Genomic DNA, 27,328 nt, shown 5'->3' on the forward strand with positions numbered 1-27,328 from the left:
GTAAAGAAAACACAACAAGAGCACTGTTTGCTATTTTTTAAATTAAGCTACTAGAAGGGGGTTTGGGGTGGTACCTCTAGAGGTTTTACGAAGGCTGAAAAACAGATGTTTTTTGAGGAGCTGCTAGAAAACGTATTCAAAACCCATGAATCATTTAAAAAAGGAACCAGTTTTAGTTCATCTCTAAAATTAAGCCATTCAGGAATAGACAATCTCAAGAGCTACAGTTATGAAGAGCCTTGGAATCAGCTATATGTTAATCACTCCAGATCAAAGCATATTGTTCACAGCTGATCCGTCTTTTTGTCTCCTATGCCTTAAATATGTTGCAATGGTATGGCCACTTTGAAAAAAACAACAGAGAAGCCTGTAGAATACTTGAAAGGGAATGACACATGAAATCTGCATAATACAACATTATGTTAAGACCGCAGACTGTGGCAAAGTTTATCTGAACAGAACTGAAAAGTATACTTTGGCAGACTGCCTAGCTACACTAGAAACATTACTAAAAATTCCCAAAAGAAAATATTTCCCAATTATCCATCCATTTGGAAGGCCACTTAGCAAAAACACCTTATCAGCATATGGAAGATGACGCTATTACCACCACTAGGATTATCAAGTAGCAAGATTATCTGCTTCAGTTAAATGCTGTGAAGTTTTCTTAGAGAACATTTATCATTTCACATATTTCAGAATCAAATACATTACTATTATCCTGATGATTATATTGACCTGCTCCAAAGCATCTGTCCTAGGACTTGAAAAGTATATGGGAAACTAATTCATCCCCCCTTCACACAAGTTCTTAGAAAATAAATGTAAATTTTTTACTACTTAAATATTAACTACTTATCAAATCTCAAGTTAGCCAGCTGGAAATGTGATTAAATTTAAAGCAATATGTGCTTCAATGTGTATCTATCCACTGTAATTTGTTTGGCATTTGAAATCAGAAACAGAGCATTGAAGATAATGAAAATTACTGACCTTTCTTAGCCAGGCTATTATTGGGTTCATATTTCTCAATCAGTTGCTGAACTTGCTCCTGCTTCAAGGGTGGATAAAGAATTTCATTTAACCGTGGGTCTCGTTGCTTCAAGTTTATGAATTCCATCATCTGGTCAACAGTAAGATATGGTCTGGTCTTGGCACCACTACAGAAAATGGAAATATGGAGAAAAGGGGAAGAAAGATTAACACACACATTTTTCCTACTTCTACCCTCATCATATGGCTAGATTACTTTCAAAACAGCAGGCAGGAGCGATCTCACATGAAACAACTGACATATTACCTCTGACTTGTTATCATATACAGCAACACCTTGATTTTCATTGCTTTGTTGTTTTAACCATTTACAGTTATGACCACATTTCAAATTTCTTTCATTCAGTTTCATCCAATCTCCCATGACGTTTGTCAATGTTCTTATGCTTATTTTTCTTTTATGTCTGTTTAGTTAGGTTTTGCTGTATTAGCACATATTATATCATTTATTTATGCTTTTTCATAAAGCTAAAATAAATTTACAAGCTGAGTAAGGCTACTCTTTGACATTTATCTGCTTCTGACTTTCATCCACTCTCTGGTCTCTAACCAGATGAAAGTGCAAGGTGCAATTGCATCTCTCGCATGACTTCTGGTTTCATAGAGGAAACCAGAAATTGTGCGAGACACGCAATTTCCCTCAGTCTGAGCCTTGCAGAGGCAGTGTGCACACGTGTGCTGCCTCTGGGAGGCTCAGGCATCCGTCCACAGGGGAGGGGAGCTCACCTAGCTTTCGTAGGGCTGGGGTGTGTGTCCCCCAACAATCACGAGACCATGCGTGGTTGCTGGTTATGCGATTCCAGCATAAGCACACCAGCACACCTGTATTTGTATTCTACTTTTCAACAAATCATCCTCAAAGTACGTAACAGCAATTACAAACACTAAAATCTAAGTAAAGCAAAATGCAAAATGTAACAGTTTACAACGTGCAAATGTCTGCCCGCTATCATTCTGAAAACCATTTGGGCTTCTCTAGCATTCTGGTCAAGTACACAAAAAGCTGAAATGGCTGACATGCATCTTTACGGCTAAATGCCAAGGTTATAGTGCTACAGATGCACTATCAACATTTCTTTAAGGACAACGGAAAGACAACTGTAGGAACAGAAGCAGGTCTAAAATATAAGAAAAACAAACTGGAAATTTAAGGAGTTAACTAGAAATGATATGCAAATATGTGTAAGAGAGCCTTGACATCAGTTTTCAAAAAAGCAAGCAGCTGGGGGGGGGGGGATTAAGAATGGAGAAGTAGCAAGGATTGGAAGCTGGTGCTTACACTTCTCCCACCTACAGCATTGCTGCTTAAATTGCCCTCCCCCGAGCTTCTTTTCTCTCCACAAGAATTCAAATGTGCATGAAAGGTTGTTGGGGCTCTCTTACATCTGTTTGCGCTTACCATACTATTAGCCTCTAAATCTGGAAGAGTACAATATCAGACTCCACAGTATTAGAGCCACAGAGAAAGATACATTAAATATTAAATTCCCAATTAAATGGATCTAGGTGTTTCAAGGCATTAAAGTATGAAGCAATGAGTGCTCAGTGGTTTGCTAATTTAATTTGTGCTGAAAACAAGCTCTGATAGCATCTTGCATGATCACAACACTTTAGTATATTGTTCTTTGTAATTAGACTTTTGATGGTTGGACAGGCTGTTATGTAACACGTATTGCTTGCAGCAATTTTCTCCCTTATCCAGACACTATTAATGCCCAGATTCTTTAACTGGTGTTTAAAGTAGCATAAACCAAAAAGGAAAACAAGGGCATGTGATAATAGTCCTCAAAAAAAGAGGGAGTAGCAGTTAAACTTGGAGGAAAAGAAAATCTTGGTCTCCAACACAACTTATGAGTTACACCACAGAACTGAGAAATACATAGATCAAGTTTTTGCTATCATGGTGTAGTTCTAAGTCTTCCATAACGTAACCCTGAGCAGAGAAAAACAATAAAGGCAGAAACAAGAAAAAGCATCAGTTTCCACAATTTCTTACAGTTCTAAGAAGATATGATCAATTTCAGGTCGAGGGCACAGGTTGCTCAGGAAGTCCCTGTATGCTTCTGGAGTGAAGTCCTCTTGAGGAATAGACTCATTCTGTGAAAGATAATTAAAATAAAGCACATAAAGCCAATTCATCGGTAATAGAACCTTTTTTAAGCTAAGTACTGAGCTCAACACTAGGGTAACAGTTTTACTACTCGGTTTGTACAATTCTCCCTACTTGGTCTTAAACCTGTCGGGGTGTTAGACCCCATCTGAATGATGTTGATGCCAAACATAAAAGAACCCCACAGAATATTTACAAATATCTTGAGGTGGAACACCACCGACACTGTTCAGCTGTTTTATCATGTGCAATCAAAAACATCACATGAATTATCAACTTGCCAGGAAACCAGTGCATCATTTTAACCAGGCTTCACTGGGTGTTGGAGGTACAGAGAGAAAAGGACTATGACAAAACAGGTCAGCAGCAACCCATTCTACTACAGAAAATTTTGCTGAGGTAAGCAAAATTCACTTACTCCTCCTCTGCACACCACCTCTTCCTATGCCTGTTGCCACCACTTAGAATACTCTTTAATTGCCCCTCTGAGTCTGCGGTTTCAACCTAACTAGGGTCCAATTCTATCTAATTTTCCAGCACCAATGCAGCCCTGAGGTAAGGGAAAAAATGTTCCCTTACCTTGAGGAGGCCTCCATGACTGCCTCTCCCCACAGCAGGATACAGTACATGCCCCATTGGCACAGCTGCATCAGCACTGGAAATTGGGATAAGATTGGGCCCTAAATTCAGAAAATCTCTACTCTCTTCTGTCACCTTTTGTTATGTGTGAGAGACAGACACACAGAATATTCTGTCACAGATATATTTGGTAAAGTATATTCTTAAAATAAAATTAAAGGCTTCAAGACATCTGAATTTATGTTACCAATAAAACTGTTTTTCAGCAACATGAACACTGGGATCAAAGCAGTTAGTTTAAATACATATTTGGCTCTGCAGCAGTGATTCTACTTCATTGATCAACTTTAACAGTTCTTGTTACTGCTTCCATACTCTTATATTTGCAACCTGTTTCCTTCTGTTCACCCCATCTTATTTTTTTCACATAACACCTTAATAGCCTCTCCCAAATGTTCTTTCCCAATTCTCTTCTCTAACTGACAATTCCTGACTGAATCCTCCTCATGACTCCATCAAGGATTTCCCACACAGTGTGTAGTGCCAACATCACTGTCAAACAAATGTCAAAATTCTAAATGATTTCCTAACAAATAAAACAACCTTAAAGTCATGCAGTAAAACATTCTTAAACTAAACCACAGAATTATTCCATGATGGGCACAAGCCTAACCCCTTATGTCAGTGCTTTCCAGCACTGGCATAGCGGTGCCAATGGGACATGTGCTGCATCCTGCAGGTGGGTGTCACTCATGGAGGCCTCCTCAAAGTAAGGGAATGTTTGCTCCCTTACCTCAGAGTTGTATTTCCCTTATGTCAGTGCTGGGAAGTGCTGGGAAGCACTGACATAAGGGGTTAGGATTGCATCCAATAAGAGGTAACTCCATGCCTTGGATCTATAACCACGATACTCACTATACTCTCAATCCCTCCCCCCAACTCCCTCACATCACCTCTTCTCTAGTCTGAGAGTTGTGGCTGCAGCAATCACAGATACATGAGCAGATTTCAGGTGTGTCTCAAACTATACCTGGAAACCTGGAGTTTATTGCTCTATAAGACATGCAAAAACATCCTGTTGCCCCACACTTCCAGTATTTGTTCTCCAAACACCAACAAATAGAACAGCTGGAATGTGGATGGAAGTGATGAGCACCAGAGTTTTTCCAAGATCATAGGAGTTATTTACATTTCAACCATCCACAATTATTAAGTATCACAATCTCACTGATAGTAAGCACTCCACAACAAGACAACCTGTCGATTCATTATTATGATAATGTAACTTGTTACTAGCATTGCCAGATTAACATTTCCAAAAGCAAGACACCAAGGCTTCTCCTATCAAATTAAGTGCACACATAAGGTCAAGTGCTAAGTGCCTCTTTCAGAGATTGGATAGTCAGACAGGAAAGAGATTCTGTTGGTACAGAATACTGTTACCCAAACTCTCTCCACACCCAAGTTGACCAGAGTGGTTTCAGAGTTTTGGAATTCCCAAGGATTTTGGTACTGAGTGATTTCAACATGTATGCTGAGAATGCCAGTAGTGGCATGGCTTGGGTTTTTGTGGCTGCCATGACAACCATGGACTTATATCACATAAAATCTGCTCCCATGAATCAAGCTGGTCACATTAAGCACCTTATCTCTGGGCAAATTGCAGATCTCTTAGTGGAGGAGATTAACATCACTCTTGTCATGGATAGATCACTTCCTGGAAGGATTTGGGCTTACTGTGGTTGCTGACCTCCGCAGGGGGTGAGGGAAACTATTTGGAAAGGTTAGCCTTTGGAAAGGTCGGGGTGGTCTCAGAGGATCTGCTGGAAATCATTTGTGGAGATCAGTTGACCCTGCCCATTCATTCCCTGTAACCCTTCCCTAAAATAAAAATAAAAGATCTTGCACGTATGCCTCACCACTATGGTTGCTGCTGCCACCGCCACCACTTCACCTGCCCAATGGACTAGGCAAAGAACTGGGTCAGAAAAGAGAGGAGAGCAGAGTGGAATCCAGCAAGTAATCCAGAGCCCGCATTAACTTTAGGCAGTCCATCTGTCTGTTGCTGTTCCTGTCTTTTCCCACTTGCTCTCCACTGGTCTTCTCAAACAGGATGGATGGAGCATGCTGGGAGGATTCCTACCATGCTCTACCCATCCTGTTTGTTCCAACCAGTTTGTTTCTTTCTTTTCTTTGTAAGGATGGCTGAAAAGGTAAGAGGAAGGAGAAGCATGGGGTTCTTCCTCCTAGCACACCTGGCCTTTTTGCAGAGTGGGCAAGAACGAGAAGGTGGAGCTGAGCAATTCTATCCTGAGTGCTCATGGAAGCAAGAGGTCAGAACTGGGTCACCCTGTGATTACTCACAGCAGCAGTACTGGAGGAAGAGGTGGTTACCACTGGCCCTGATCCCCCTCCATTTGCTCTCAGTGAGCGAGAAGAAGATCAGAGAGCAGACTGTAGTGGCTGACTCTGTTCACAGGTCCCTCCAGCCTGCCACTCAAAGTGGCTGCTTCAGGTCAGACTCATGGCTGGGTCACCCTTGGCCCTCAAACGCTTATGAATTATAATGCATTCCTGATGGCTCTGGCTGATCCTTTGAACAGATGGATGTCCATGACTACTGACATGACTGCTGCTTAATGCCTTTTTCCTTCTTGAGGAGCTAATTTGGCTCTGATTTTCAGATGAGCTGAAGCTGATGAAACAGCAGAAAAGAAGTCTTGAATGACAGTGGCAGAAAACCAGCTCAGACAAACACAGGCTAGATTCCCATGTAAAGGGTGGCTGCCTGCCGGTGATGGCATTGAAGAAAGTGTCCTAAAGGAGCCAGCTGTAGGCATGAGTAGGAACTTAAAGAGTGTGCCAGGTGATTAATTCTCATCATTTCTTGGTAACAGCAAAAGATGCCACTGAGGCCCTACAACAGCAATTTTCCACCATTGTGCCGTGGCACATTGGTGTGCCAAGAATGGTCTTCAGGTGTACCATGGGAGTTTGGGGGGGTCATTTATTAGTGGGGCTATTGGGGGAATATGAGCCCCCCTGCTGGCAGTGGGGTATGCATTGTCAATTGCCAAAAAAAAACAGTTGAAATGCCTTGACAGTGTGCCATGAGATGAAAAGGGTAGAAAATTGTTGTCCTACAACAGTGGAAGAGTAAATGATATGCATGCTACAAGTGTAGCCTTTGGACAACATGGTGACTTGCTTCAGCTTGTTAGTGTGGCCTACTCATCTTTAAGTGACCAAATGGATGCCACTCCATATATTCCCCAGCCTCCTTTCCCCTTCCCAAATCCCTGATCCAATATCCAACAGACTCCCCCCTCCACCTTTCATTCCACTTTCAATGCACCCCTTAAACACAACACCACTTTGACATATTGCTAACTCTTCTTCCTTTCTTTTGTCCAACTCAGTTCCTGGACTAAAAACCAATCTGAATGCACAGAATTTCTAAACCCTAAGTGCTGCCACTCCCCAGGAGATATGGCATGCCATCATCAACATGAGAACACTGCGCTGATAGACTGTACATGTTTCCTGCTTTCTCTTGCTCCAAATTATTCTGGGGTAGAAATGCAGTCTCCATTGTGCATCAAATGGCTAAGTAAGGGCAAGTCAGACAACACTGTTATATGGTTCACACTCTAGCTCCCTGAGTGAAGAGAAGTTCCATGAGCTCAGCATTACATGGGCCTCCCTGGGACGGACAGTAACTGGAGGTTTGCACTGTCTTTGCAACGTTTGCAGTACTGACGTTACAAATATACAGGGTCAGCATTCGATGGAGTAGCATATGTAAACAACAGGAGGTTACATTCCCAGATGACAGCTCTGCACCTCGAAAGTTGCCTTGGCCCTAGGCTGGCTCTCTCCCTTCACTTCAATTCCATTTTCTTTCTGTCTCTGACAGATCAAATCCCGTCTCTCTCTCTCTCATTCACAATGCATACTGCCCAGAAACTGCCAGTCACTTGCCTATGTTCTTTTTCCTGATCACCTGAGACAGGAACGAGAGAATGGGTCACTTTACATTCCTAACCTTAGCTTCTTATCTTAGGTTGCTCGAGGTCAATAGAATTTCTGTTCTCTTAGAGACATTTTGTATAAAGTAACAATCTGGATTGCTTATGCCTCTGTCTGAGACTATCAGGCAGAACTACGCACGTAATGAAAGCAGCTGGTCAGCACTCTGCATCCAAGAAATCAGATCAGCAGCTAATACTTTTAATTGCTGTCAATCTGGTACTAATTTCATAATACATCTTTAAATGGCTGACCAGCCCCACGCATTTAAAGTCTTCTGTGCTCACAGCATATTTATCTCCCAACTCCTCTGCATTCCATAAACATATTCAGAAGCTGAGTGAAAACTTATCTGTTCCACTAAGACCTTAGTTGGCTAGTTTTTCCTCCCCCCCCCCACCCAAAAAAAACCTGCTATGCTGCATCTTGCTGTTCTTCCTTATATGGGTGTTTTTACATTTTTGTGATGTCAGCCACTTTGGGAGTTTTGAAAGTGAGACAGAAAGACGAAATGTCAATATGTTAAAATATATAAATAAATTAGGATTTTTTTCCCCCCCTTATTTTACACCAGGCCAAATTCCTGCATCTCCAGCCAAGTGATTTCAGGAACTAGAAATGGGAAAGTCTTCAATGGTTTAATGTTGCTGCATGGAGAAGCCAGCCCTATATTAGCCTTTAGTCAGGCAGCTGTGAGGCAATACTAAAACTAAACTTTATTTGTATTTTGTTTTGCTTACTACATTAATAAAAACAAAATTGACCAATTTCATTGTAGTTATTCACTAAAACTAAACGCACAGTCCTAGCTTCAATTACCTCCCAACTTTATTCCCTCTGCCAACATACATCTGATTTTTCACTTCACGCTCAGAATGCTGAGAATTAAAATTAGCCTTACTGTGTATTTGCATTCCTATCTAAACCCCAATCACTACCCTACATGTCCAGCTTTCTCATACTGTATCATATTTGAAATATGTTCTACCTTGTGAGAAAGGCAATATTATTTGAAGACTACCATGTTTTTCTTAACCATTATAATTTTTTGGGATACACTATCCGAGATCAACAAAAGAAAACATTTAACTCATTAACACACAAACCCTGATGAGTAGCAAAGACTGATTCACTTACAAGAGCTGAAAAACATCGTTACTAATAGCAACAATAGCAGGAAAACAATGTGATGTTCCCACTTACGTCTGGGCTGAGAAGAGGAGACACAGTGTCAAGATATACTTCAGGGAACAGAACTGAAGCTACCTTTTACGGTCTGCAGCAGACAGTTCATCTGGCTCAAGACTCCTCTGGTCAAGTCTTTGGCAGACGTATATGCCCAAACATTATCTAGTGTGACAGGAACAGGTCAGGCATAAAATAATGGGTGTCAGATCCTACTGCAGTGTTCGGGGGGGGGGCGCTAGAATCAGGGACAGGTACAACAAAGTGATAAAAGAGAATATTTATCTGGGGGTATTTGACAGGTGTGAGAAAAGTCTAGCCAGGAAAAGGCGACAGGTGTCTAAGGAAACAAATGGTTCTCAGAAACAAAAGCCACCAACCAATACATGTCAGCTGGGCAGTCCTACTATCAGAAAGGTGACACATGCAACAGCTATTGGTGGGTACCTGTGTTTTGGGGCCTGGCTAATATTGTCAGAGAGAAACACATTCATCAGGAACTGGAGCATTTTCCATAGCAAACAATGAAGCATTTTACTAACTGCTCTTCACAGCCTTAAGAGCTGCAGCTGAACAAAGCTCTCAGTCAAACATTTGGGTGTCAGATTCATGACATGAGGCTGTTATTGGGCTGACTGTTTATAGCACAGTAATCCTACTGTCTCATTTCAAATTGTTTTATTGTTGATAGTTAGCCAACTCAAGAGGCCGCAATTGACAATGCCACCTCTCTCACCTGCACGAGTTGCTGTCAGAGTCTCAAGAGCCAAGTGACTCATCAATGGTGGTTCAATGAAGCTGGAGCAAGGAACACAAGTGAGACAAAAAGCAATTCCACTAAATACAACACAGAACGAAGTGACTCAGGCTCTGTTAAAGAAATGAACAGCCTTTCAAATCAAGAGGAGATCAAAGACTAACAGCCTAATCCTATTATTGGGCTGCGCTGCCATAACTAGCACTCCAGCAGCTCAGCCCGACCTATGGCATCGCAAAACATGACGCCATGTACTGTGTGACCGGGCTGCTGCCAGGGCAGTGTCCTACCCAGAGCCCCCAGCACCAGTAAGTCAGCATTGGGGGCAGGCTGTAGGTGGGGGAGGAGTGGTAGAACTGGGCACAGAGGGGAGTGAAACTGGGGGTTTCTCAACTCCTACAAGGGAGTTGGGAGCACTGTAAAGGTGTGGGGGGGAGGGGCTATGGTAACAACGTGATCTCCAGGATCATGCTGCTGCCAGGAGGAGGGTCTTTTTGAAACTTACTGAAGAGAGTGCTGGCATCGGGAGGGGGTGTGTGGGCAGCACCGCAGATGCCTCTGCAAGGCTCCCCAAGTCTCCAAAACATTAAAAAATAATTGAAAACCACTTCTGGTTTTCAAATGACAGAGAAAACTACAAAACCGTTATCTCTACCAGGAAATAATGTTTTGGTGTATGTTCAGGATGGCTTTCAGCTAAGCCCAAGCTCTTCAAGGCCACCCTTATTCCAAGTTCACACCATCATTAATACTCCATGAAATCTTATACAATTCATTTGATCATTCCAGTTGTACTTAAAGATGATGGCATCATGGTTTGATACCACTGGCCATGATATTCTTCTGGAGTCGCTGTCTGCGATGGGATGGGAATTGGAAGCACAATGCTCTAATAGCCATCCCTATCTGTCGGAACTGTTCCAGAAGGTGGTGCTGGGAGACTGCTGTTCAGTACCTACCTCAGAGAACTCCACAAGTTTATGTTGTTTCTCCTGTGCTTTTAACATATACATGAAACCACTGCAGAGGTTTTAATCATACAGGGATTCAAACAAAAGTATCATCAGTAGAAAGAGGAAGATGGCTGCCCTCTAGCAGGATAACCTTGTAACCTAAGTAACCTAAGTCCTTTGAACAATGATGAAACAGCTGATGCTGCTGTGGGCACAATGCCTGAAGAGCCTAGGGAAGACTTTTCAATACAGCTCGAGGTAGCTGAGATTGACACTATGGAAGCTGTTAAAGAATCCAATAACTCAAGGAACTTGGAGGATCAGTCTGCACCTCTGGATTTTCCTCTACCTATGGAGTTGACTGCTAAAGAGGTAACAACCTCCTCTTCAGGAGGTTGAACCAACAACCCCTTGAAACTCCAAATGACCAACTGGTTAGGTGGGATCATATGGACTCACTTTCTACAAGGTACCCAGAGAGGGTTATTAACTCACCCACAGAGCTACAGGATGAAATGCCTGACACAGACACAGAACATGCCAGGAAACACTCTTCAAGGAATTCTGTGCTCACCTCTGAGGAGATTAAAAGTACCAGTGATGATCCTCAGCACCCTTCTAACAGCCCTCCTCAAACTATGATGTCACCTCGGAAAGGCTTTCCCAGCTGTGACACAAGCCTCTAGTCTTTAGATGCTGCAGTTGGACATGAGGACTCACTGACCAGGGAGGCCCTGGAGGCATTTAGAGTTCTTCCCCGACAGGAGCAGCTGCGGATGAAGAAGGTGGAGATGTTCTGGCAAGAATTAATGGACATCGTGCTGACCCCCTGTTCTTCTGCACCCTGTTCTTCTGCACCACTTACCTCCTTCACAAGACTGTCCAACATCTTTCTCAGATGTGCCCCCACCTCAGAGGTGGTCTCTCCTGCCTGAGATCCATCAAGAGCCCCCAGCTGGGAGAGGTTTGCCCTCCTCCAGGGCATCCTTTTTATGGCTGCTTCTCAGGGTCATCATCTGTCAATGTGGCTCGGATCTCTGAGCCTGTTGTTGTTGTTGTTGGCAACCTTCAGTCTCGAGAGACTATGGTATCGCGCTCTGAAAGGTGGTTTTGGAACATCGTCTAGTGTGGCTGAAAAGGCCAATTTGGGAGTGACAATCCCTTCCACAACAGGAGCAAGTGCAGTCTGTCCCTGGTCTGTCTCCCTGGCTATGGGCCTTCCTTCTTCCCGCTTAGCCTCTTAGCCTAAGAGCCTCTTAGCCCTCTTAGCCTCGGATCTCTGAGCCTATTGAATTGCCTTATAATCCTATGGACTTACCATCTAAGTTGTCCACTGCCAGCGGCCCTTGCCAACTGGATGTAGTGTTGGAGGAAGCAGCAGCAGAGACATTCAAATCACCTCCACCAACTAAACAACAGTCAACACCTGCTGATCTAGAGGAAGCTACAGTACAATCACCTCAGCTTTCATCAGCGGATATTCAGTTTAGTCAACTGCTGCAGATATCTTCTACACTTGACCATACTCAATCCCTTTTAGTAACTGGAACAGCCCCAGAAGGAGCTAATCTGCTGAACAACTTGGAAGCCAATATCAAGACTGTCTGAGGACTCTATCCCTGAGTCTGGGACACAGCAACTTGCTATAAATAACCAGAGGGGTCTAGACACTCAAATACCCTCAACTTCAATTCCATCAGATTGACTCTTACCCAGCTGCTCCCAGAGCATCCCACGACGCCAGCTGAAAATCCTACCCTGGAATATTGCTGGCTGGTTTGCAAAGACATGGGGAAAAGAGCTAGACACTGTCTTAAGAGACCGAGATGTTATTTTACTGCAGGAAACTTGGGCAATTAGACCTATTGAGTTTGAAGCGTTTTCTTCTATATCTTTGCCTGCATGGAAGAATGCAGTAAAAGGCCGCCCAGTTGGAGGCCTTGCTATATTAGTGAAACCTGCTTTCAAGTATGAGTTGTTATTTATGGCTCATAGTTGTTCCAAAATACAAGTGATCAAGCTGAAGTTAATGCCCCAAAGCATAATGATAATCAATGTATACATGCCTCCTTTAAAAGATAAATCTGCAACAGAAAAGCAATGGGTATATCTTAGTGGTATAATCAATGACCTGACTGGTAAATTCCCATCTTATAGATCAGGGGTGCCCAAACCTCGGCCCTGGGGTCACTTGCGGCCCTCAAGGTCTCTCAATGCGGCCCCCAGGGAGCCCCCAGTCTTCAATGAGCCCCTGACCCTCCGGAGATTTGTTGGAGCCCACACTGGCCCGGCACAACCACTCTCAGTGTGAGGGCGACTATTTGACCTCTCGCATGAGCTGTGGGATGAGGGCTCCCTCCACTGCTTGTTGCTTCACATCTGTGATGCAGTAGCAGCAGCAAAGGAAAGGCCAGCCTTGCTTTGTGCAAGGCCTTTTATAGGCCTTGAGCTATTGCAAGACCTTCATTCATTCATATAAGTTCATCTTTAATATATTCATTTATTTAAACTTATGTAAATTTATTTAAATTTTAAATGTAAATTAATTATTTTCTTCCCCGGCCCCCGACACAGTGTCAGAAAGACAGTGTGGCCCTCCTGCCAAAAACTTTGGACACCCCTGTTATAGATTACTAATTGCAGGAGATCTCAACTCCAGGGTGGGGCAAAATTCTGACATCTTTTATAAACTTTGGGATTTACCTACAGATATGATATTGCCAGAGCCCTGCTTATTTGAAAGGCAATTGAAAGACAGAACAATCAATGCCACGGGGCTGTTTCTAGCCAAGTTCTGTATTACCTATGGCCCTATTTTGCTGAATGGCCTAGATGTATTGGGCGATAATGGAGAATTCACTCACATCTCATCTAGGGGGCAAGTGTCATTGATTACATTTCGGTCCCCCCTCAACTCCTTCCACAGATAGCTAACTTTTGTGTTGGATACCCTCATTCTAGTGACCACCTACCTCTGATGTCTCCTACCAGGATGAGGTCTCTTGTTATCTGGTGTGCTCCCTGGGGCATTTGGTGGGCCGCTGTGAGATACAGGAAGCTGGACTAGATGGGCCTATGGCCTGATCCAGTGGGGCTGTTCTTATGATGTGTGATTTAGCTTATTTTCCAAATTGTTATCATAACGCTAACATCCAGGAGGAAGCTGGCTACTCAAGCATAACAAAAAGAATTAAATGGGACCCAGATTAAGGATTCATTTTGTGCATTGATACAAACAAAGGAAATCCCTCAGTTGTCTACTTTGGATCAACCAGGGATTATCTTCTTTTTTGAGGACCTAATATCCACTCTCTTGAATACATTAGGTCATATCCCTTCACCCTGAAGAGCTGAGGATTGGAGAGATGATTCTACCAAGATGGATCAGATCTGCTTATCTCTGAAAACTGCAGTTCACAGCACTTTTAAAAAATTCAGAGATACTAATAGCAGACCATGTTCACACCAATATTTCAAGCTGACTGCCCACCTGAAGGATGCTGTTAGAGTTTCAATCCATCACATTGCAGAAGCAAGATGGTCACTCTTAATTAATGCTGTTAGATCTAAAAATGTCAAGAGTTTTTGGCAAATAATATCAGGCTGTTTTCATAAAGAGCCAATCGGTATTACCACAATTTTTGCTAATCTGTGGGAAACACATTCTAAATCAATTTTTTTTTGCCGAATCTAAATCTATCTCTGTTGTTAAGGCACATATCCTGCCAGACCTCCCAGACTGGCCCACAGTCTCAGTGGATGAGGTCATCTCAATTATTAACCAGCTGAAACAGGGTAAAGCAGCTGGCCCAGATGCAATTCCATCAGATATCTATAAAGCAGCGCCAGATTGGTGGGCCCCAATCATTGTGGAATTATTTACAAGAATTGATAAATTTGGAGTAATTCCAGAATTCTGGACTAGATCTATTTTGGTCCCTATTTTCAAAAAAGGAAATAAGAACCTTCCTTCCAGTTACAGGCCAATAAGCCGTCTGGATGTTGCAGGGAAAATGTACGCATCCCCATTTACTGAGGAAACTCTCTTCCTGGATATCTGATCACAACATCATAGGCCCAGAACAAGCAGGCTTAAGCCCAAACAAGTCCACAATCGACCACTGTGTAATATTGTCCCACTTAATTTTCAAACAGGTGACTCAAAATAAATATTGACTTTATGTGGCATTTCTGGACCTAAAGTCAGCCTTCAAGTCTATTGATAAAGACAAACTCTGGGAAAAACTTGAGAAGATGGGACTCGATACAAGATTATTAGAATTAATTTGTGTCCTCCACCTAAATACCTCTTGCCTAGTGAAATTATCTCTACAGGGTCACCTATTAGCTCCAATCCCAATCAACAAGGGGGTCAAGCAGGGTTGCGTGCTGGCACCCATTTTGTTTATTCTTTTCATCAACGACTTGGCCCCCTTCCTAACAAAGTTTGACATGCATTGTCCCAAATTGGGATCGGTGGACATTCCTTTACTTTTATATGCTGATGACACTGCTCTAATCTCCCGTACAAAAATAGACCTACGAAGACTGGTTAAAGCCTGTATTGAATATCTTGCAACTAACTCTCTGCAGATGAATTATGAAAAGTTCAAAATAGTGGTTTTTGGGAACTCATGGAAACACAGTCTTGGCTTTTCAATGGAAAACTAATACAGCAGGTCAAGGAATTCCAGTACCTTGGCCTTTGGTTTCATTATAAACATTCCTAGTCCTCCCATCGTTCGATTGCAATTAGTTCATCCAAACCAACTGTCCAAGCCATCACTCATTTTTTCTTTTCTTGGAGCAACTGATTTGTACCAGCTGCTTTGCAAACTTTTAATGCCAAAGTCATATCCCAAATTTTATATGGCATCCCTGTATGGATGCCAGCATTAAATGATACAATTGAAAGGGTCCCGTTTAAATGCCTTTACAAAATTTTTGGCTTACCGCATTGTGTTCCATATGCAGCACTCTGCCTGGAGTCAGGTCAACATAGGTTGGAGCTACATGCATGGTCCAGTTTTTTAAAATACTGGCCAAAGTCTTTTTCAGGGCCAATCGTGATTTGCTGCTAGAGGGGCTGTTGGCCGATCCAATGATAATTCCTTGCCTAGCCCTGTTCTATAAAAAAACCCAACAGATGGGATGAGGTTGATCTACGAGGGGCTCCCTCTTCTGAGGTTATTATCAGGCTTATGACAACCAGACTACATGACATAAAGAGGCAAGAGATTTTAGGCGCAGCACAAAAAAAAATGTTCCCTGCTGAATTTCCAACTTAAAATTTCATTTGGTCAACAACTAAAATATCTGTCCCTCCTAGTACGCCCTCCGGAGAGGAGGGCTTTCACCCTGGCATATTGTAATGTGACCCCCTCTAATGACCTACTCGGCAGACTTAGAAATGCCTCCAGGGGATACCGTTAGTGTAACTGCTTCTTAGGCGAAGTACGTAGAATCATCTATACACATTATGCTGCACTATCCTAAATATCAAACGCTAAGTCATCAATTTCTCTCTCCCTTGCTCAGTGCTAAAACAGGGCTTTCAGAAAATGCTATAATTCAATACCTTCTGGGGGGTGACGATGAGCAAATAACCCTTTCCGTTGCACAGTTTCTAAACCTGACTAACTTGAACCGAGTCAAGCTATTGGCCCCAAGTAACCATTGAGTAGATCACATCCTGGCAAAGTCTGTAATTGGCTGTTTTCTGTTTTTTAAATAATATATGCACGTGTGTATAATGTCATGTTTGTATGTATTTGTGTGTACATTATGTATATATATCTGTGTATTGCTTAGGTCTCTATTCTCGGTATGGTATCTGTTCAGAGACCTTATTTACCAAATATTTATGCCAAATAAAGGTTGAACGAACGAAGTATCATCAGTATGTAATTGCTACTCAGCTCCATTTCTCCTTTTCAACAAATCCAACTGAGGTTACAAGACTTCTGAATAGGTACCTAGCATCAGTAATGGGCTGCACGGGGTTTGAGAAACTGATTGTTAATCCTAAAAAAACCAAAGTACGATTGGTTATTATCACAGCTACCCAAGAAATTATGGGTGATGCATTTCTCCCAAAGGATCACATCCACAGTTTGTGGGTGCTATTCAATCTGGCTCTGCAAATTGACATCACTGCATGAAGTCCCATTAATCATCTTTGGTGGATTTGTCATTTTCAGCTTTTTCTGGGGGGGAAAGAAAGATCTGGCCGCAGATTTCCATAATTTGGATCTGAATTAGGAACTCTGCAGCCAGGTGGAGACAAGTAGCACTTCTAGTGGTGCCACCAACAGCAGAAGTTGTAAATGTTGACCCCCCCCCCCCAAAAAAAAAATCACTGCTGCTGCCACAAACCACCCACCCACAAGCCTGAACATTATCTACTGTTTTGTCATCGTCATCCCCCCAACCATAACTATCGCTGAATCTCCAAAATGTGGTGACTGTCTCCTTCTATATGAATATACCCAATTGCCAGGAACTCATCAGAGATCAGGTTCTGAGTATGCCCATCTTCAGGCAGAAGCAGGTGCCTATTAGAGACACAGCCTCCTCAGTGATTGCATTTTTGGGGAAGCACAATCTCCTCAAATCCATTTGATTGGTGCTTGCTTCGATGGCTTTCAGGCAGCTAGGTTAACAATGGATACTTCATGACCCTTAGTGCAACTGGTCATTAAACTTTGCTGCTGCAGATGCACTTGGATGTGCTTATTATTTGCATAATTCATCACAGAATAAAGACATTCTAAATAATATTGTAAATCACCTTGAAAACTGTGGTGGAAAGCCATAATAGAACTATTATAAACAATAAAAGTTGAACATTTTCTACCTTCTACACTTCCCTTTAACTAGCTCATTTTTTAAATCCATTTTCCTTTTTAAAAGGAAAGAATTGTGCCCTAATTTTCTTTTTTAGCATCTAAAGCTCCCTCAAACTATTAGACCACAATTAGCAGTTGGAAAAGCTTCTCCAGTGTGAACACGGTTTTTGCATCAATTAATTGCTACTTATTTATTATTTTATGCTTCCCAGAGGGAGACAACCATTTTTTCAATGTTTCTCTGTGTGGTTTTTGAACACTGCCCCCCCCCCCCAATTACTACCTCTTTACAACAGTCAGACTGGGGTTGCGCTTCCTGTTGTTTTTGTCTGGGCACCTGCTTCTTAACACAATCTAAATGACACAAAGTGCAAACCATAGGAAAAAACCTTTCAAAAACTTATCACTATATTAATTTGGTTCTCACTAATGAGCACAAAGTGAATTTCAAAAATAAGGTTCAGGCTTGCTAATGTAACTGCATACATGGCATGAGGTCTATGGAGATGACATCTTTGTGAGGTCCTGGTGCTGTTGAAAACTGCACTCCTCACTGCTGCAGAGCACATTTTTTTAATGTTTCCTCATTACTTCCTACCAAGATCATAACAGAGTAAGGATAAAAGCATTATGTTCTGCTGCTCCTGTCCTTCATGATGATGTCCTGTAGCCATGAAAGGGATGGGAAAGCGAAGGGGGTTATTTCAGACAATAGTTTATAAACACAGACACAGCCTAAAAGTCAATTCAAAGATGCAATCGCTCAGGTGTACAGTCCTTACATGCACATAAAGGTCATATATGCACAGTCCATATATTTGGCACATGAGCAGCGGGGGGAGATATTGCTTGTCTGGATGGCTTACATGCCAGTGAGGAGGTAGTCTATTTAAGGTAAAGTTATGAGTACAGCACCTTGTGAGTGCCTATAATCCTGAATAATTTTATATGTAACCTTGCATGCTGTCCAAATAGAAAGGCAACTCATAAATAAATAAAATAAGGTGGCAGTTCTTGTCCATTTCGCAATAATGGAAGTGCTACCAGAGCTCATTATAACATGCTCCAGCCTTCAGATCCATTGGAAAACTGCCAAACTTCAAAGGCATCCTTTAAAAAAAAAAAAAAAAGTATCTGGTCCTATGATTTGTTCACATCAACAAGCTAAAGATTTTTTTTGAGTGAAATGTGGAAAAATGTAGCTGTACAATATTCAGCAACTGCATATCTCATTAAATTCTAAATGCCAGTTTGCAGAATATTCTCCCCCCATCCCCACAAGCAGTTACCAAGCATCATCTCCAAATCTTTTCTCCAGAAGTTACCCGTTTATTCAATTGTGGTTCATTTAAATCAGCTTTTCCAGTATTTTGGGAAAGCACTAACAAAGCATCAACAGCATTTTGCCAGTGGACTCATTTGACAAGTCTAAACTCTTCCCCTGGAAATCGACACTCTTAAGCTGTTATGCTGCAACAGTCCCCAAACAGATTTCTACTTGCCTGACTATTCACCCACCCATCAATGAGTCCAACAATCTCTTTAGTGGCTAACTAGATTCTTGTCATTTTGGAATCACCCCCTTCAACACATTTCAAAGGAGTTCTGAATAGATAACATTTGGAGACTTACTCAAGAGAGTGTTGCTTGTTGCATGTTAGGTAGATAGTTTACCTTCCTGCTTTATAGTTTTAGGACAAGTAGGTTTATTACTTATTCTCCATCAACACAAATTTTATTTACAGAACAAGCCAGGGGGCTTTCCTCAAGTATTCCAATTAAGAGTTGAAGTTGCACCATCATTTTTTGTATTATTAGAAAACTGTTCATGCTTAACGTGGCTCAAAAGCAAGTTCTATTTTCTCCACCTTAAATGCTATTAAGCAAACTACAATGAAAATATATTCTCAACTCATCTTCATCCATCAAAACAGTAAATCCAGAGGGCAAAATAAATCCTCTCTTGGTCATAGTTCTTAATATGTGGCATCATTTTAACTTCTATGTTCTTCACTGATTTTTGCTCTACTTAGCTTTTCTGTAAGGTGCTCAGTTGTTCATGCTCCTAAATTTGCATAACAGCTGTGGGCAAGCTGTGAAACAGTCCACTACTCTCTTTAAGAGCTTTTGGCTCTGCCGAGATTCTTCTCCCTGCAGCAGCTTCACTTAACCCGAGGAGAAGATTTCAGAAGCTCTTGGGGAGCCCTTGAAAAAGAGGGCTTCCAATTTCATAGGAACTTGATGACATGACAGTCAAAGAAAGAACACAGCTTTTTGGAATATCTACACTCCTGCTGATTTCTGACATATTTTCCTTCTTCAAACCCAAGGCTATCCACACAACAGCGGCCAGTGTCTAGTAACTGCATATGAAACATATAGTGACATAACATCTGCCAAGTCTGAATCACTCCTGAATGACTGAGTGACCACTATACAGCTTCGGGCCCAAACACAAGCTCATCAGCATTTAAGAAGAGAAAGACTAGAACTGACAGTGGATGGGTTGGGCAATACCAAAATGAAAGTTAAGCCAACCTCTCGTGACAGGAAGAGGATTTCATTGCTTACCCTGGCAGACGGAAGGCTACAAGCTTCCAATGCAGTCTCAACACGTTTTCTGTCTGCGGAGAACAAACGATAAATGCTGCAAAATACAAAAATAGAGTCAGTATCTTCACTGATTCTGAGGCCCCAATCCTATCCTCCACCACCAGTGTTGATTAAATCAAAAAGTAGGGGGATACCTGTCCTGAATACTATAGGCTAGGTTTCTAAAACTAGGGCATTGTGACGCCCCAGCCTCTGGACCCTGGACTCTTTCCCCAATGACATGAAATCTTCCAAATGGCCAAAGATAACCCAACCCAAGGGGGGGGGGAGAAACTTACTTCTTCAAGGGAATTCGTCCGTCTGTAGTAACTTGTAGTTTAAGTTTTGTGTATCTAGAGGAGAAGAATGTGCTTATCAAAAATCATGACAACTACAATATTAGTACTTTTTAAAAACAATATTACAATTTTTCACAATGCTGACCACAAAATAAGCCTTTAACGGTGTTATTTGGAAGGCAAAATTTATAATCTCTCACAAATCACTATTTCCAAGAAAAGCTTAACATCTTGCTTCTCAAGCGAGTTATCTTTACTTATAATGACATTCCCGAGTGAGATTTTGACAGAGATCTCAAGACCCCTTCGGGAGGCAAATCAAACATGAAAGTTAACCAAGATTAGTTTGTTTTATAGCCCTCTTCAAAACTACACTCGGTTCACGTGAGAGGTTAATGGCCTGATACAAGCTCATGCACCCACAGTTTGTTTTTTTTAAACCGAATTTTATGCCTCAAAGTTTTGTTGAAAAGAGTCACCATTTAGACATTCTCCTACCCAAGTGGAGAACACTTGCCTGTGAATAGCTCCCATGTGGCTAGGAGAAATTTTAAATGACCCAACCACGTGGACACAGATGATCTCAAGAGCTCTCCACCCAGAACTATCATTGCAATGGGTGAGCATGCACAATACATGTGGAAAAGAGGCATGCATGCAATCCCCACCAACTTTGCTACACAATGTTGAAGCTGCTCAAACATTAATTGTTTCCCACAGAACTGGGAGAAAAAAATAAAGGGCACTACTTATTACATAGATAGCAATAGAAAGCTTCATGCCATCACTAAGTACAACACCAACCTCCTGGAATATGAAAGACTGTCAACACTTTGTCATTACAGATTCACATGAACAGCTATAGTACTTTGGCATTTTTCATTTTTGATCTATTCCTATTCACAGTTATACATTATCAAAAGGCTCTACAACAGTTGAACCGCAATGGAAGTGTCAAACTTCTAGCCTATCACCTAATAGTCAGGGCTCAGAAGCTGCGTGAGTGCATCTTCCAATTCCAAAGGCAGGAGGGTGAAAAGGGGAAGAATTTAGTCTCGAATTGTGACAAGCTACAATATCTGTTCAATGGAATATCATTTTTAATGCTCTAAGCTATGAAGGTTTGGGAGAACTTTGTTGAAAAGGAGAGGAAGGAAAAGGAAGCAACGTGTTTCCAACACACATCGCCTCTACTCACCTACGGTTAATTTTTGCAAGATATACAGGTGGGAGAGAGGGGTCAGCCAAGCAAGTCAAACAACAGAGTTACTAAATTAAGAGCTGGAATGAAAGTTGTCGTTTTCTTGGCAGAGAATATCTACTAATCCAGTCACATCATCAGGCAATTTGACAAATGCTGGTAATATAAGTACACACGTATTTTCCCAGGGAAGCGTAAGCCAGAACACCCAGCTCTTTTTCGTCAGACTAGTTTGCAATCAGAGCCCTAATGCAGCTCCTTTCTCATAAAGCTCTCATCAAGACTAAAGAGCAAATCTACACCCTGCACCAGTGGGAGGGAGTAAGTGCGAGACAGAGAATGGTATTTCGGAGGAATATGGAGAGGAGAAGCAGTGACAAGGAAAAGACCCCCCAAAAACACACACACACAAACACACACACACACGCACACACACACCTGCACACTAATTCCACACTCCTGAACATCTCTTAAAAATATAGATACATCTGTGGCATGATGATTTGCTACATACACTTGCATGTGCTATGCCATGTCATGTCAATTTATTAATAAGGTCAAAGACCAGCATAAACAGAACACAGCAACATTGCCTGTATCAAACAAAATTTTAAAATTTTTATCAGTTAAGTACACATCCTAGAAAAACAGGAAGACAGAAAAGGTTATCATTAGAATTTTTTCTCATAACTAATGATACCCTTGCAGGTTTGCATGTGACTGCCAAGGAACTAGCACTCCACCTTGTTGACTACGGGTTCGCTCCCTTAAGAAGCTTCTTGGCTATCTCCTCATCAGGAAGGCCTGATAATTTCCTAATCAGGGGAGTAATAAACTTAGCATGTATCCTCTGATAAAATGAGCAGTGAAACAGAACGTGTTCAATTGTTTCCACCTCACCTGAGCCACATGGGCAGACCCTTTCAGGGATAGGGATCTTTCTGTAGCAACCCTCAACAAATGCTGAGGGGAGAACTCTCCATCTAGCTAAAACGAAGGCTCTCCTATGCCCTGGAAGCTCAAGAAGTGAGAGCATGTGATATGCTGTGTAGACCCCTTTTCACCATAATTTGGTGCTTCCCCAAGCATTAACCAACTGTATGCTTTTGGGCACAATTTATTTAACTATTTCTTCTTTAATTTCACACACACACACACACACCCTACCTTGCTATTTTTTCCCAGGATTTCTCATCAATGCACTTTGAACTTTTGTTCCAAAGCCCCCAGAATCAACACATCATGTCCATAAACCTCAACTGAACAGATTTACAGTTTTCCCCTACTGAATGCAGAAGTGCTAGAGATTAAGAGGCGGAAGTGAAAATAATGTATCAGACCATTGTTTGACTAAGAACAGATAGCACTGTAAAAACACCAAATTAAATTTTCATTATCTTAGTCAGCAGTGCCAAGATCTTAACACGCCCTTCACATACAACAGAAGACTGAAATACATTTCAAATTCTAATAATCAACATAAATTTTTGACACCAACGTCTCACCTGCTACCTTGACTACTTGCTAACCAAACCTTTGGGCAAACACCATTATCACACACAAAGAAGGTGGAGCCACTCAATGAAAACACTGAAGGGCTCCCAATGCCTTATAAGATAATAAAAACGTCACTTCTGGTTTCTTTCTGATGTCTTTGGCCTCTGCTGAGCTTATAAGCGGGGGGGGGGCACGCGGGGGTGTGCATGCTGGGGGCCCCCAGATGTGATCTGCGGATAAGTGAATCTGCGGATATGGGGGCCTCCTGTATTGCCATATCAATCCATTTGTAGAATTAAAACAGTGCAAAAGAAGGCAACCAAAATTATCAGAGGGTTTATGAGATAAGGTTACAATGTATGAAGCTTTTTAAGCTCAGAAAAAGTAAATTAAGGGAGGACATGATTGAGACTTACAGAACTCAATTGTGTAGATAAGGGTAAGTTTTTCTTCCTTGCTCACAATAACTAGAACCAGGGGGTCATTCCTTAAAAATGACTGAGGGATAGACAAAAGGAGGCATTTCTTCCAAGAGTTCATCATCATCATCATCATCATCATCATCATCATCATCATCATCATCATCATCATCATCATCATCATCATCAACAGTATTTATATACCGCTTTTCAATGAAAAGTTCACAAAGCGGTTTACAAAGAAAAATCAAACAACAAGTAAAATCTGGTTAGTAAAATCATTAGTCTGCAAAATTATTGCCACAAGGTGTGGTGATTGCTACTAGCTTGGAGTACCTTAAAAGGAGATTGGACAAATTCATGGGGAACAGGTCTATCAACGGCTACTAATCATGAGAGCTGTGTGCTGCCTCTGGGTTCAGTGGCAGTATGCCTCTTAATTACCACTTGCAAGGGAGCAATGGCAGAAGAGAAGTATGCCTTTCTCTTCCATTTGTGGGCTTTCCAGAAGCAGCTCGTGGGCCACAGTGAGAAACAGGATCCTGGAATAGGTGAGCCTTTGGCCTGATCCAGCAGGTCTTTTCTTATGTTCTCAGTTTTGTTAACTAGAACATATGTTGCAGACAGAAGCAATAGGCATTCTGAAGTCTTCCTTCTCTCCCCTCAATCCTTTTTAATTTATACATTGACAGATCTTGGAAATAAAGTAATTTATGCTAATGTAATTATGGCTAATAAGGCACAAAATACAACAGTTCATTTACTTGTGGATAAAAATGTTTAAACAGGCTACACTGAAAATGCATTGCATGAAAATATAATGCTAGTTCTGAGATCTCTGCAAAGCAGTAGCTACTTTGCATGAGTAGAAGGCCACGCAAAGTTTCCAAACGTGCCCTTCCAATAGTGATTGGTCCTCGATAACTCAAAAAAAAGGGTTCAGATATGAAGGGCATTTTTTTTCAAGACAAAGGAGCTTTCCATACACACAGTTATTTTGTTTAATAATAATAATAATAATAATAATAATAATAAAACTTTATTTTTATCCCGCCCTTCTCCCAAAAAGGGACCCACTAAACTTACACTACGTATCTAGAACGTGAGCAGCCTACATGAAGGTTTGCACTTCGTTGTGAAAGAGGAAAAAGCCTGTTTATACAAGCAGCAGCCCATCAACGTATAAACAATGGGCAGAAATCAATATAACAAAGAAAAAGGAAACAGACCCACACAAACAGAAGGAACACACTCAGCAATAAGTGCTTTCTCACTTACGCTTTTTCCAGAAAAGCCTCCCTTGACATGTTCTGTGCCAGGAGGTTTGTTGCCAGACTGAAGACCTCCTCTGACCATTCCTAAAGAGAGAGAGAGAGAGAGAGAGAGAGAGAGAGAGAGAGAGAGAGAGGAATCACATTTATTTTCAACCAACCACAGGTAATCCAAGTGGACAGCACTATATACTCCCAATTTTATGAAAACCACTGATGCTAGTAGAACAGTGGCCAAAAAGATAATCAGTTGATGATCACCATCAGAGTCTGATCTCTCAGGAAAGAGCAGAACTACTGCAAAACAGAACCTCCAAGCCTGAATTTGGTCAGTCAGTGCAGAAGGACATAATGGTTGATGGCAGCAAAGGCCGCTGAAAGATCCAACAGAACCAACAGGGACATACTCCCCCTGTCCAGTCGGTGCATGTCATCAATCAAGGTAAATAAGGCTGTCTGCATCCCAAAGCCCGAGCTGAAACCGAACTCAGGGCGCAATCCTAACTTGCAGTTAGGGACTTGGGCTGGCCTAGGATGGTCACAAACATGCCGTAAAGCATGCTTGCGCCTCCTCATGGGGAAGCCAGGCCAGCGCTCTGAGAAGCGCCGGCCTACGTAGGCTGACATAAGCCTCCGCGCTGGCTTCCCCTTAGTTGCTTGTGTCGACCCGCCTGCACCGACACAAGTGGAAAAGGTAGTTGTGGGGGAGGTGGGGAGGAGGAGGGAGGCGTTCCTGGGAGGGGGAGGGCAGGCGATGGGCGGGTAGCAGGACACGGGGCTGGGATCCGGCAGTTATGCCGGATTCCAATCCCCGTTCCCGGGGAGAATGGAGCGGCTTCAAGCCAGAGGTGGTGCAAATCTGAGGAGACCCATTGTGGTCAGCAGCCCTTACCCAGGGGTAAGGGAAACCGTTTCCCCTTACCTCTGGCTGAGCCACTTCTGGCCACAGTCCTGCGCTGGATACAGCGCAAGCCTCCTGGCTCGCCTGCTCCAGCACAAGTTAGGATTGCGCCCTTAGTTTACTCACAATAAAAGCCATGATCTGCGCTTAAAGTGAGAGGAAGGGAATGCCATACCACAGTAGAGCAGCTCATAGCATACGTCTATGAATCTCTATTCAGAAGGAAGCCCCACTAAATTCAATGGGATGAACTTCTGTTTAAACGTGTATAATATTACTGCCTAAAAAAAGTTAATGGTCATTATCACAGGAGTGAATCAAACTTTTGAAAGTTTGGAGTTTGGTGCAAATTGGGGATGAAATCTCATCTCTTTTACATTTGGAAGGGTTGATAGTTACTGGAGCAAAATTCTGAGTTAAAGAAAAGGACTGCTCGCTCACTCTCTCTTTGCGTGTGTGTTGTCTTCTGCAGACTGCCCCTTTGAATAATGCTATGTCATGACATAGGGTCATTCCATGATATTTTAAAAAATCAACAAGAATTGATTTACTGCTCCTTAACAGGGCCTCCAGTGCATTTCACCCAAACCTGCAACATCGATCCCTCCCCCCCAAAATCACCGAAATGTCTGCCAATTTTGCAGTCTGCATTCAAGACCATGATATTTCAACCCAACCTTAATTTGTGACAGCCAGTATGGTAGAGGTTTGGGAGTTGGACTTACACCTGGAAGATCCAGGTTCAAATACCTGGCCGACCTTGGGCCAGTCATTATCTCTTAATCTCACCTACCTCACAGGGTTGTTGTGAGGCCAAAAGAGGGAAGGAACCATGTGTACCATCCTGAGCTCCTTGGAGGAAGGAAGGAAGGAATATATATAGTGACTCACACACACAGAGTATAAAAATGTATATTATACACTAGATGTATACTAGATTTATATATCATCCCTGTTGCAGGGTAGGCTGAGAAATATAGAGGACTAGGGTCACCAAGTGAGTTCATGGCAGAGGCAAGATTTGAAACAAAAGAGTATATCAGTTCTCTTTGAATACTAATAGTACAACAACTAAATTCAAACTTACCTCCAACAAGTGAGTAAAAAGTAATAAGCAACCAAATGCTTATTAGTGTATCTACGTAACAGTTTCTATTTGAACAGTGCCTTTCTTGGAACTGTGCTCATTCTACATATTTTAAAAGCACTTTCAATAAGCACACACCTATTCTAAACTACATGTTCTCAGCAATTTGGCAGAGGAAACTATCTTTCTGTAGCTGATTCCAGAAAGATTTTTAAAAAACAATTTACCCCCTGATTTTATGGGGAAGCATTAATTATGTTTAACCTCAAGCAGCGCACAACATAAATCAATGTGTTCAGGAACCAGGGCAATAATGTGCTGATTGGATTGCCTTCGGAGGAAGGAAAAAAGGACAAATTCCGCTAATCAGGGATTAAAAAAAACAAAAAAACTTTAACAGACATAAAGAGAAAGGATTTTGGTTTGGATAATCAAGAATTAACTATAACCGTTTGGACACTGTGGCCTAACAGTCACACACAAAGTCTCTTTGAAGTAGTGGCAATCACATGTTTTCACTAAAAGTTCCCATGCTCTGGTTGATGTA

At 41.9% G+C, this 27,328-nt stretch overlaps 1 protein-coding gene across 1 annotated transcript in view; it reads right to left on the reverse strand.

Annotated features, from left to right (window-relative positions):
- The window catches only part of PLCB1 (phospholipase C beta 1), a 521,389-nt gene that overhangs the window by 177,821 nt on the left and 316,240 nt on the right, over positions 1 to 27,328 (reverse strand). Inside the window, exons 5-9 of the mRNA XM_066639109.1 lie at positions 24,801 to 24,880; positions 20,406 to 20,459; positions 20,086 to 20,161; positions 3,050 to 3,150; positions 994 to 1,160 (exon numbers count right to left, since the gene is read on the reverse strand). Coding sequence (XP_066495206.1) covers positions 994 to 1,160; positions 3,050 to 3,150; positions 20,086 to 20,161; positions 20,406 to 20,459; positions 24,801 to 24,880 — 478 coding nt within the window. The remainder of the gene's footprint in view (positions 1 to 993; positions 1,161 to 3,049; positions 3,151 to 20,085; positions 20,162 to 20,405; positions 20,460 to 24,800; positions 24,881 to 27,328) is intronic.

The sequence above is a fragment of the Tiliqua scincoides genome, chromosome 1 (assembly GCF_035046505.1).
Source record: "Tiliqua scincoides isolate rTilSci1 chromosome 1, rTilSci1.hap2, whole genome shotgun sequence".
Classification (NCBI taxonomy): Eukaryota; Metazoa; Chordata; class Lepidosauria; order Squamata; family Scincidae; genus Tiliqua; species Tiliqua scincoides.